This window comes from Solea senegalensis, linkage group LG14 (assembly GCF_019176455.1).
Source record: "Solea senegalensis isolate Sse05_10M linkage group LG14, IFAPA_SoseM_1, whole genome shotgun sequence".
Classification (NCBI taxonomy): Eukaryota; Metazoa; Chordata; class Actinopteri; order Pleuronectiformes; family Soleidae; genus Solea; species Solea senegalensis.
Window position 1 is genome coordinate 14,575,326 of NC_058034.1, and position 13,007 is coordinate 14,588,332.

Below are 13,007 nucleotides of genomic sequence, written 5' to 3' on the forward strand. Positions count from 1 at the left end.
TTATGTTATAGGTAGAAAAAGAAAGTTACATTCACTCTATTACTATAATGGGGTCATTTTACATTACCGCCTGAGGAGGGCAGCAGTACACCATCTTTTCCCCTTTACTCGGTAATCATCTAGTTGGGTCTATTATTTTAGGCGCTTCCTGTTTCAAAGTCCAACTGGGTTTTACGAGAATATTACAATATCTTAGTTTTTTATATTTAACGTCGTGTGCGTGGAAAAGAGAGTGTGTATGAGTGTGTGTGTGAGCTGCAGACAGACATGCAGCAGGCTGTGGAGTCTCTGGTCCAGCTCCTGGAGTCCTACAGAGGAAGAGATAAAGTTGTGAGTATTATTCACTTAAAATGTCAAATGTGGGACTTGTTAGTTTCACATAGGATTGTTTTTATATAATCCACGTGTAGAGTGTAAAGTGTAGTTTCAGCATGGGTGAAGTTCAACAGAATTTTAACACCATTCTAATATCTTGCACACCAGAATATTTCAGGTTTCTGTTGATCCATTGTGCAAATCACACCACTAATACAATCTTGTTGAAAATGGACAATTGAATGCCATATTCAATCCATACAGTATGACTTATAACTTTATTAAATCAAATTTTCATTATAAATTATTTATACATATTTTTCAACTGAATAAAAAATCATATTACTTGGAGGCCAAGGTGGTGTCCTCAAATATATATATATATGTATATATATATATATATATATATATATATATATATACTTATACATGTGTATGTATATGTTTTGCCTGCACGTTTAAGTCAAGGTGGTAACTGCTTATTAAGCCTACTGTTGTAGTCATTAGTCATATCTGCAGATCTTGGCATGTTTGCTGATATCGGATAATCCTTTTTTTTTTTTTACTTTTTATTTAGACATTTTTAGAATTTTACATAACACTTAACATTTCCTGACAAATATATAAATGTGACAAACAAATGACAGGCAATATAGGGTACAAAACAAAGAAATAAACAAAAATTAAATAAAATAAGAATAGTTAGATAAAAATAAAAGTGTCATCAGCAATAACGACAGGCAGAGGAGGAAATAACAGCTAAGCAACATTTTTCAAAGAGGAATTTAGATCGGCTACCCTTCCCAAAATTTCTCTCTCACATCACCCCATCCATCAGACCCCCAGGTACCTTGAAATACAAGACCATCTCTGTACAAAAGTGTCCATAGTCAGCTGCAGACTTGCCGTCATTCGCGCCATCCTATAAATATTTTTCAGTCTCTGGACCGGATAATCCATTTTAAAGCCAATATTTGCTGATACTGATACTGTGCCGATTTGAATTTCTGAAGTCAAGCTGCCATTGTGTGTTCACTGATTATTCTGAAGCTGCCACCTTAGACTGGGATGGAAAATTATGGCCGCTTTACAATATTTAATGCTGTATTAAACATCAAATTATCAGCATATTGCTTAATTATTTAAACTATTTAAGAGTCAGACTGTTGCTTTTAGCCAATTCTCGCCTCACATTCCAAAGAGAGCAGTTGTTCATAACAGTTCATAAAGGGTGGCATTTTTGAGAGAGGTACTGTAGTTCAAAAATATTTCTTAAAGTATATTACAGATTCCAACCTAGCCACCTATTACAGGATTGATGTCAGTCTATAATAGGTAAAAAAAATAAAAAATCATTTTTTAAAGTTTCCTCTCCTTTGTCTTCTCAGATCAGGACGTTTTGCTATGGCTCCCAGCTCGTTGGAGGAGTTCTTCAGGCAGGAGCAGTCGTGTCGTCCCACAGCCTCGGGAAAAGTCTGCTCCTGTTTTCTGCTCAGCTCAGCCAATGTAGGACAATGCTGAGGCTGTTTGATGATCTCTCCATGTTGGCCTACACCCACAGCTACGGGTTTGGAGCCAGGGTGAGCCACACTTCACCTGTGTTTTTTAATTCATATTTAAAAAAAATTATTAATGATTGAATAACTAAATAAACTGTTGTTAAACTGAACGGCATAGGGCCAAACTAAATGAAAGGGCCATAACATTATTTAAATTGTATAGTGTTTTAATAGATATAAATGATGGAAGATTATAAACAATTTTGTTGTCAGTAACAAAGGTAAGACATCTGGTTGGTTCGAGGTTTTTCCCTACAATGACCTGAAACATTAGAGGAAAACAACAGGTTTCACATGACGCTCTATGGTTTAATTTCAGAAATACTAAGTTATGAATAATGTAAATGTTTTTTAGAACTAATCAAGTCCTGTTTGTAATCAACTTTTTGACATATTTTTGACATATCAGATAGATTCCTAAATATGTATCAATGAATAACTGGACCAAAGAGGTAAAAGTGTGCAGCATTTCCACAACACTCACTAATCAGCTCCATGAAAAGTTTGAAAGTTTGATTTGTTTTGGCATCTTTTAAAGGAGGGGGACTCATGTCTGCGTTGGATTTCTGTGCTAAACAATGTGGCAGACCAGCTCTATTACCCATGTGAACACATCGCATGGGCCGCCGACGCTGAGCTCATCAAAGTGAGATCCGCTGAGTGGTGGCTGTTCAGCACGGTGCTGTGGGGACTCTCGCTGTTGTTGGGAATACTCAGGTGTGGTACCCTTAAAAACGATCGCCTTATTCATCAGTGTCAAGCCAAATTTGTGGCACATACACTCTCCGGTTCTTTTAACTCAAACAAAACAAGTTATTTTAACTCAACAACAACTGCAACGCTAGTGGATCTAACTGGACCAACAATTCAAAACTGTAGTCATCTTAATAGCTCATATTTATTTGTATTTATATTTTAGGTATTGTTGATGAATCTAATGTGTAACTCTTACCTAAATTCAAACCATTGTTAAATGAGTTCATATGTCCTGATGATATGATATGATACTACATCTTTATGTTCACAAAGACTTAACAGAGGCAGAGTAAGGATCATTTCACATGCAGAGAGGCTGGTCATCTCAGCAGCTCCCAGGCTGTGGTTGCTTAGTAATGACGGATGTGACAGTAGCACAACCTTAAATCACCTCAGATAAAATACACCTCTGGCCTCTTCCATGTGTTTTTCATGCATGGAAAACCAGAAGTTACACACTGACGCTCTATGCTTGGAGTGGAACACTGCACTTGCATTGATTCTTGCTTTAATTGCAAAGTACAGAGCATAAAGCACTCTCCATGTAAAAACCTTTGTTTTCAGGTCATTTCGAATTCTGCTGCTGCTGACGAAGAAGCTGAAGAGTTGTGGAAGACACAGAGCTGACAACAGGTGTTGTTTCTGACATTTTATTATAAATATTCAGTCATTTTAAATAAGACAGACCTCTAACACATTTTGCCCCTGTCTACAACATGTCCAGATAAATTAGCGTTATATTGTTGTTGTTGTTTCTGTAGTCACTCTCAGATCCACAAACAGATGCGAGGTGAGGTTCTCTCCATTCTCAGCAAAATGGCCGATCTGAGTAACTCCATTCACTGGATGCCGCCTGGCTTCCTGTGGGCTGGTCGATTTCCCGTTTGGTTGGTGGGACTGATGGGCACAATCTCATCTGTGATTGGTTTGGTCCAGGCAAATGCTGGCAACAGTTCCTAAACATAAATAGATAGAAACTGATTATGAGATGCTTTTATCAGCACTGAGTGAATATGCATGTCGATGTATATCAGAGGTAAATCCTGAGTGACAAGATGTGTAGCAGGTGTAGGAAATGTTAAATCACATTCATCTGGATCTGTAACGGTTATGTAAGCGGATAAACATAATAGTCTTGCAGCCAGTTATCGGATGTGACTGAAAGGTTCAAGGTTTTTAAAGTAATAGACAACTTTATTCATTTGTATCATAAAATATATAAATAATTAAGCAGCAGCAGGTTCATCTTGTCACTGTTATTAAGTATTAAATAAACAAATACTTTGAAAGAGTCATAGTGTACAAAAAATAGATCAGTCTTCAATGACTCAAAGTGCAAAGTTTATTTAGAACACACTTTTGATGTGTGAGGCAAGTTTATATCCTACTGTGGTTATTACTTGGATTCATATTTGAATCTATCCCATAATACCTCCTGCTTTTTCAACACTGTTTAAAATATAGCTACTTTGTCTGGGAAAGCAAGTCTTATGCCTGAGCAGCACAAGATCCATTACGGTGTGTGGATTTGTTTGTCTTAGATTTTCCAAATCTATGTAGTGACTTTTGGAGAAATACAATGACAAGATGATTTATTATTTTCCCCCTAGACACACTCCATACATCTAATGTGATTTACAGTTATTCATAAACTCTTAATTTATTATCATGATTTTGTTATTGTACATGTTGAATGAGCTGTTACGATGTTGTCACATGAAATTCTTCTTCTTCTGTCACTGTGTAATCACCAAGTGCTGGTTTAAGCATATCAGTTCCCAAAACTTGTACTACAGGTACAGGTTTTTTAATTTTCCTGTGGAAACTGAACTTATGGCTCAACAAATGGAACAGAAGATAATTGTAAACTGAATGTTAAATATTTTGAATCATGTAAAAAGATGACATTAATAAAATAAAAAAAAACTTTAAGATACACAGTTGTATTGCCAGCCCTTTCTCGGATTATTTACCTGAGATGTGAAACGTTTGGTCAAGCTTTTGGATTTCGATGTTTGACGAAAGCATAACATGTACTAGTGTTATTTGATGATACTTCTGTATTTGTTGACAAGAAATACAAACGTGTCTTTATCTGTCTAAATCCTTTAAAAGGAGGCATTTTGCTGTTAAGTTTAGTTTAATTTTTTTTCATAAAGAAACTTAAAATACAAGTTAATCAACTAAAATACTTGCAGCTCATGTAACAACAGTGTGTACCTGAATCTGTAGTTATGGATCAATGTGTTCGGCGTTTGACTGAGCAAGACTTGAAGGTTCAACGGGACTTGTAGCAGTTGCCTTCAAGTGCAGGTGTACATATCGGAGACTTTGAGCCCAAACAGATGCCTCCTTTGTTAACCTGACAAAAATTATCAGTTTGTAATCTTAACAAAGGGTCATGATCAACATAGTTTTTAGATGATAAATAACGAAATAAGGAGACGATGGAATTAATAAACTCAGGTTCTGGGGAAAGTGCAATTAGATCTTGTTACGTACATGAGTGACGTACATTGACTGGACCACTTGAACGCAGCACCGTCGCAGTACCAGTGTAAAAAAAAAACTCGTTTCAACAGCAGCAGCCGATATCCAGCCTTTTATGAACAGTGACTGCTGTTTTAAACGCAATACTATGTAAATGTATGACATTAACTAGCGCCGTTGTTGTTATTATGACGAATAATACAAACCCAAAGTTTTGGAAAAGGCTTAAACCTCAAACCACGTCCACTCGTCTGTCGTGGCAGCCTCAGGAGTCTCTGTCTGGACACAAAGAAACCGGAGAAGACCTGCAATATCAGGCAAGAGCTACTTCAATCATTTATATTTATGCCGTTTACATACTTTTTATATTAATTAATATGTGTTATTATTGTCATAGCGCTGCAGTGATAACTAGCTAAGCAGTTAGCCTTAAACTACTTGGACTAGCTAACTTTAGTTAGCAAAGTAATTTGGGTCAACTAGAGTATCAAGGTTAAGTATCGAGGTTCAGTCTTTTTAAATAAGTCTTAGTTAAAGGGATTTAGACTGTTGTTTGAGTTACATGTACTAATCTAAACATATCGAACTATTCTTAACATGGAATGTAAGCATGTATACATATTGGGAGTCATGTGCAAACCCTAGATCGTTTAAAATACCTGCTCACTTACCTGTTCTGCTCTTTTATAAAATAATGTTTGGTGCAGGATCTGAGGACCACTGTCTCTTGGCCTTTTCCCTGTGGTCAGTGGTTCTGTCGTTAAAAAAATATTTATTCACTAAATTAAATATGTGGTGGGAGGTGGGTGCTTTCTTCATTTTGCACTCTTGTAAATTGCTTTGTTAAATACATTAATTGTGACCTCTTGTGTGTGGTTTTTGGTCACATTTCTTTTTAGATTAGCAGAGGAGCGTATTGTTTGTATGGATGGCACGATACCACTTTTTTTGTGTCCGATCAGTCCCATACACTCACTTTACTATGATGCTTTTTCAAAGACACAATTCTTCAACTGAGTAACAAATATTCTTCTCCCATAAAGAGGAAAAAAAATGCCATGAAACAACGCTCAGCTAAAATGCTGTTGCTGATATTTATTTACATTTTTACAGTGCATAGTGAAGCATGCAATATATAGGATTTTGAATTGTATCGGATATTTTTCTGCCTGATATCCGATCCAGTAATTTTGACCAGTATTGGAACAACCCACATTTTTGAAATCTTGTATTTGCTTGACCTCAGTTGTAAAATCAAGCACTTCTACATTTTGACTACATCAATTATGAATGATCACATTTGAATCATACATGTTTTTTGTATTTTTCAAAGAAGCTGTTGCACATGATGTGAGGTTTTACACTCTGTAGGTCTATTACATGGTAACATGCATTGTGCACTTTGAGCTATAAGCTGCTGTCTTGTATCTTAATGTGGGACAACGAGGACAAGAGAGAATGATTGTATTTGAGATAGTGCTGCGTTTGACTTGTGCAACTGTTTCTGCACTGAAGACATGATGTTTATAGTTGGAGCTTTCTCATCAAAATTGTAGCTGGTCATGTTTTGGAAACCTTGTGAATTGGGCTGCAGCAACTTATTGATTATTTATCCATTACTAAATGAATCACCAATTATTGTTTGCTAATCCATTAATCAATCAGTTGCTTTGCTCCTCTATACCAAAGCAACAAGAGAAACTGAAAATATATGATTTGTGGAGAAAACACTGAGATTTTTTGTAATGTGATCTTAATCTGGAATAATAACATAATGTAGATTGTTTGTTTGTTGTTGTTCTGACAGGATTTATTTCAAAATGGACACAGACATCTGCCCTGCCAATCAGCCTACCTCTGCACTGTCAGACACCCAATGGTCTGCCTCTGTGTCTGTTAATGAAGCCTCTGGTGATGAAATCATCAAACAGACTGTGTCAGCTTTGCCATGTTCAGAGGTGGAGGATCTAGATTTCTACAACCTGATTGAACCTCCTCCATTAGACTGGAGGTCTGACTCCTCCAGCAATGCAGGCTCCACAGACGAACTGGATGACCACAGCTTCCCTCCTTCTTTCGACAACTTAGACAATGCCTGTCCAGGGATGCCAGTATTACTGCCTTTGGACATGAGTGACACAGTTGCTCAACTAAACATTAACCCGCAGGAAATGATAGAGAATATAGAGGTGGAAGTGGAGGAAGGGGAAGAGGATACCGCAGTTGAGGAGGACAGAGGGCTGGGGGTGGAAGAGTTGGAGTGTGTTGTGGAAGACCAGGAGGAGGAAACATTCAGGGACATGGAAAGTACTGTAACTACAGAGGATTTTGCTCACAGACGATCAGCTGATGACGACCATAGCCACATCCACACCCTGCTTAGCCAGCTCCAAATGATGAGTGAAGAGCCTCATCCCAGTCATCAGTCACCACCTCACCATCACTATTCCAGCTTGTCTGAGGTAGAAGCTTGTGCTTCCTCCTCAATAACAGAAGATAGCGCTGAGACCACTGGGTTGTTGTTCTCTGAAAGCCACCACAGAGACCTGCTGGGGCTGCTGCAGTGCACAGAGATTGGCGCTACACCACATCCAACCTGTTTGTCCCACACAGAGGAGGTGGATGCTGTAATGTCAGTTTCCTACAATCAGGAGGATGCACAGAGGTTCTGGGGGCATTGTGGAAATGGTCATCAGCTGCACAGGGACGATTCCCTAAACTCATTACCTGATGAAGAGTATCCTGAACCAGTGTGGATGAAGCTGGGTGAGCAGCCTCCAGATGAAGAGGCTGCTGCAGAAAGTGAGCAGGTAGGTAAAGCTACTAGTTGCCACAGGAATTGTAAGCTTAAAATTACTTGCTTTTAATTTATATTATTATTTCTTTGTTGATTTATCTCCCTAAAAGTGGGCACACCTGTAAATTATAATATATCATAATAATGATTTTTAAATTTATTAGACTAAACTGCATTCCTGAACTTATTGAGTCTCTTCACTATCACTGCAGAGCACTGATGATCATCCTTCTTATAAAGATGGTATGTCACCCCAGTACACATTTATGTTATCTTGTTTCATCTTATCATGTATCTAACTTTTTAAACACTGATTTACCTATTAGTGCCTGGTCCCTGTGACCCTGAAGACCTGTTAGACGGGGTGATATTTGGGGCCAAGTATCTGGGCTCCACTCAGATGAAATCAGAAAAGAACCCATCGACAAATGCTCGCATGTCTCAGGCTCAGGAGGCTGTGGACCGAATAAAGGTAAAGTCCAGTAAGAAACACAGTAAAACTGTCTGCTTACCATAGATACTTCTTTAAAAGAGATGCACTACACCAGGACTGACCAACATGAAATGAAAACACATTACCCAACACTAATAAAGCTTATTTCATTCTTTCAGGCTCCAGATGGTGAATCTCAGCCAATGACAGAAGTGGATTTGTTCATCTCCACACAGCGAATCAAAGTGCTCACTGCTGACACACAGGTGTTTTCCTGTCACCTGTTGTCTTATCATGAGCATGGGTCAAATACTGAGAAAATTAATAGACCAAGGGTTTGATTTTTTTGGTAAAAAATCTTGAAATGTGCCACACTCGGCTCTCACTGCAGGAATCCTTTATGTAAAATTGAAATGAGGTTTAATATGAGTGCGCTGCAGTCTGTTCGCCTCCACCGTTTAACTGAGATATGAGGGCAGTAAAAGTGGGTCATTTACTGTCAGCTCCCCCTTTACACAGCTGACTGTTCATCACTGCACCTTTTTTAGGTAATAGTTCAGTTACTAATTACGAATAAATTCTTATCTTTTTTTTAAACTCTCGGTTATATTTAAGTGAATGCTTCCATTAAACTTTGAAATGTTTTCCTTTCACTCAGGTTTTAAGAAAAACACTCATAGTAGTAATAACAGTGTTGCATGCATAAATAATATGCAGTTTTCTTTGTCAAGTGAGAGGGGTGTGAGGAGAGTGAGAGAGTCAAATGGCTTAAAATCTGCTGATAACTAGTAATTGGAGGCTTAAATATTACACAAAACCCAGTGCAGAAAACCTCTGCCAGGAAAATGTCTATATCGATACAGTTCCTCAAAGAATCATTACAGTATCATACAATGAAAAATCACAGTATTCTTGTGTATCAATGTTTTCTTACTCTTAATCAGTGAACCTGTCTTTTTGAAGGTTGCCTTTCATTTGTTGAGGCAAAAAACTGACATTTTTTTGCCCACAGATGCAATTTGTGGACCTAACCACACTGTCCTCTCTTTCTCTTTCTAGCATAATCACCCCTTTTGTGACCCGTTTTCATTTAGGAAGCAATGATGGATCACGCTCTGCAGATGATCTCCTACATTGCGGACATTGGTAACATTGTTGTCCTAATGGCACGAAGGAAACGTAAAGGACAGGATGATGACCCACCCTCTAACTCTTCCTCTTCATCATCCGCCTCTGGGTCTCAGAAGAAGTGCTTAATGATCTGCCATGTTTTCTCGTCAGAGGATGTGAGTCAGTTGAGTTTAAAGGTCTTATACCAGAAATCCTTTACTGTTTGTTTAACTTATTAGACCTAAAATAGTGAATCTTGTGGTGGGGTTAGAGGATAAAAACGGTTTTCCTTTTTTGATGATCTTCATAATGGCCACACTTAAATCACTTCAGCAGATGTCTTTTAGATGGTAAACCCATCACATTAAGCTAACAACTGATATTATTTGTGCATCTGTACATGTAAGTGTCTGGTGCTCTGCACAGTGTTGCGTCTCAGATGTAAATGTGCTATTTTTTTGCTGGAGAACAGTTACAGCTTCAGCTTGGCCCAGTTTTCTTCCCTCAAACAGTTTTTCTGAATGTAAAAATGGCCTGGCTGCTGTCCCAGTTTCTCACTGTTGGCAAGACTGAGCAGGAGGAGGAAGAGTTTCTTTTTAGAATGCAATTAACCATGGGTTACTGAAAGTCATTAGGCTCTGGCTCCTACTGCTCTGCTGGACTGGTAAAATAGTAAATGTATTTATATATCTACAATATCTTTTCAATGGAAATGGGTGGTGTGGGTTAAATGTTGATAAATGTCCTCAAAATCCTTCCCTTTTTGATGCAAAAACCTCATAAATGTAACAAAAGTGTTGTTTTCCCATTTCCTCTGTGTTTCTCCATTCAGGCTCAGACAATAGCCCAGGCTATTGGCCAGGCATTTGGAGTTGCCTATCAGCAGTTCCTACAGGCCAATGGGATTAAAGCCAGTGACTTAAAACCAGGAGAGTACAGTGACTACCTGGAAAGTCAGGAGCTCTATAATGGAGACCTAGCCCACTTCTCTGACTCGCAGAACATCAGAGAGGTAAACAGAGTGTAATTTCACATTTGTACTGTCGTATCAATGTGGCAGTGTTACCAGCTTCTCATTTGCACATATATATTAAGTATATAATAAAAAGAGTTGAAAATTTGAATGTGAATAACTTCCATGGGAGATGTAGGTGTTCACTGAAAATGAAAGGTCTAGTGTGTAAGAAATAGTGATATTTTATGGTGAGACTGCAGATTGTAATGAACAGAGGACTTGACCACTCATCCCTCCCTTTCAAAACATCATCAGGGAACTATGGTCGCTATTTGGTAACTATTTGCATACTAGAAATTATGTTTTTCCTCTTTGTTTGCTCACTTAGCTGCTACTTCAAAATGCAAATCACACGCTTCGTCTGTGAGGGTTGCTGTTGAAATTTGGTGGCCTTCCTATAATTGTTTTTTTACTAGTTCATCTGTTAAAGCTCCTTCTATAAACAAACATCTATGTACCCACCCCTCCAAATTACTCAAGGAAATTGATATAAACATGCACAACTGCTTCACATGCTTAATTCCTCAGTGTTAAAAAAGAATATTACAAGAACATGCACTTGTATCATCCATTATTGTTTTTCTGTGCATATTGCAACTCTCAAATGTGTGTGCTGTCCTATGATGACAAAAGAGATTGTTGATATCTGTAGAGTAATTGGTTGACCAGATTTAAATTTGGGGCTCAGGTAGTCATCACAAAAGCTTCTGGAGAGATCCTGGGCTTGGCGGTGGTGGAGTCCGGCTGGGGCTCCATCCTGCCCACTGTGGTGGTGGCTAACCTCCTTCATGGAGGTCCAGCTGAGCGCTGCGGTGAGCTCAGCATCGGTGACCGCATCATGTCTGTGAACAGCACCAGCCTGGTGGGTCTGCCCATCACCACCTGTCAGAACATCATCCGGGTAAGAGGGAGGAGCAGTGCAATCTCAGATAAATTCTATTGTGTACATTCAAATAAGCTTCTGCACTGTCCTAAGGGTGCACTAGGTGGCACTGTGTTTCTTTGCTATGTGAGAATCTCTTGACAGCTGATTTGATCAGCTTCTTGTCATGGTTTCATATTGATGATGTTGTAATGTTAAATAGCTGAGAGTGAATCCAAGTACTTACTCAAATTTTGCTTCCATCTCAGGATCTGAAAAGCCAAAAATATGTGAAGCTCAGCATTGTTCACTGCCCTCCTGTCACCATGGCAATTATCAGGAGGCCAGATCCCAAGTTTCAGCTGGGCTTCAGTGTGGAGGACGGCATCGTACGTCAATATTTATATTTTTACTGTGTCTCTTGAGTCGTGATCAGGCTCTTATGTATCTGGGCAGTCTTAATTATTGAAATAAACCACCTGTGAAAGAGGAATAGTAGAGGAATGAACATTAACTGAATGCACTAAAGCAGCTTTCACCAAGTACACAAAGTGCTTATTTGTGTTGTAAAATGTTGTACTAACCCTGGGAACAACAGGTTAACAAAATAATGATGAGTTCAATCTCATCACTTACTCATCACTAGCTTTCAATCACATAAATTAAAGACTCCCTCTTTTTTTGTTGCAGATTTGCAGTCTAATGCGAGGAGGTATAGCAGAGAGAGGGGGCATTCGCGTTGGACATCGCATCATCGAGATAAACGGGCAAAGTGTTGTTGCCACGCCACACGAAAAGATCATCCAGATCCTGTCAAATGCAATCGGAGAGGTAAGTGAAAAGGGACTGGGTACATACATTTGCTGATGTGGAAATTGATCATCTATTTTCACAGTTTAATTTGTGATTTTTCTCTCTCTTTTGCAGATTCACTTGAAGACAATGCCAGCCTCAACATATCGACTCCTCACAGGACAGGAGCAGCCACAGTTTCTTTGAGCACTTCCTGCTATTGCAATTCTACTGCACAGTGTTCAAGCTACATGAATTTTGCCAAACACAGAAAATATTATGCAAGTGTCTATACAAGATATTTTCGGCTGTTATCATGCCATTGAATGCAACAACTTAGTCTAAATGTTTATTTTAGTTATAAATGAAAAGATATTTTAATGGACAGGGATAGATGATAGCTCTCGGTTTATATTTATCAGATACAGATATTTAACAATGTAAGGAGTAACTAAGATGCAACAAAGCGTAAGTGCAACATTTTTTGACTTTAGGAACTCAAATGGTGAACAGTGTTGAGACATTATTAGCTTCCAGCCTGGTGTGCCTGAGGTAAACATGCTTTTATGGGGACACTTCATCAAATCAGCTCAGAGGGTCAATATATTTCATTATGTGCTTCCATTCTGTCACGCACACTTGCATGTCAAGTGACTTTGACAAGCTTCAGAGTGACAATGTATGCCCTCATTGTGTCTGACGGTAAGCAACTATCATGCACAATTGATGGAAACTGCCTTATGCGAAAGAGAGATGCTTATATATTTCAAGAATTTGCTGTTTTTTGGATGTTTATTAAAATGATCTGTAAGTTTTCTTTTTGACATGCATTATTGGAAGGTCAACAAGTCAGCTTCTACATATGAAACAAAGGTATT

General features: G+C 38.4%; 2 protein-coding genes across 2 annotated transcripts; both read left to right on the top strand.

Moving 5' to 3' along the window:
- The first annotated feature begins 117 nt into the window (after window positions 1–117).
- pex11g (peroxisomal biogenesis factor 11 gamma) lies at window positions 118–4,530 on the top strand. Its single transcript, XM_044043311.1, has 5 exons — window positions 118–330; window positions 1,704–1,895; window positions 2,413–2,591; window positions 3,195–3,263; window positions 3,392–4,530. Exons 1-5 carry the CDS (start codon window positions 268–270, stop codon window positions 3,588–3,590), a joined length of 702 nt encoding a protein of 233 aa, XP_043899246.1. The 5' UTR covers window positions 118–267; the 3' UTR covers window positions 3,591–4,530.
- Window positions 4,531–5,143: 613 nt separating this feature from the next.
- si:ch73-40i7.5 (amyloid-beta A4 precursor protein-binding family A member 3) lies at window positions 5,144–12,945 on the top strand. The gene is made up of 11 exons (XM_044044224.1): window positions 5,144–5,437; window positions 6,928–7,930; window positions 8,130–8,160; window positions 8,244–8,389; window positions 8,530–8,616; window positions 9,445–9,636; window positions 10,293–10,472; window positions 11,164–11,376; window positions 11,607–11,726; window positions 12,028–12,168; window positions 12,265–12,945. Exons 2-11 carry the CDS (start codon window positions 6,941–6,943, stop codon window positions 12,334–12,336), a joined length of 2,172 nt encoding a protein of 723 aa, XP_043900159.1. The 5' UTR covers window positions 5,144–5,437; window positions 6,928–6,940; the 3' UTR covers window positions 12,337–12,945.
- The last annotated feature ends 62 nt before the right edge of the window (window positions 12,946–13,007 follow it).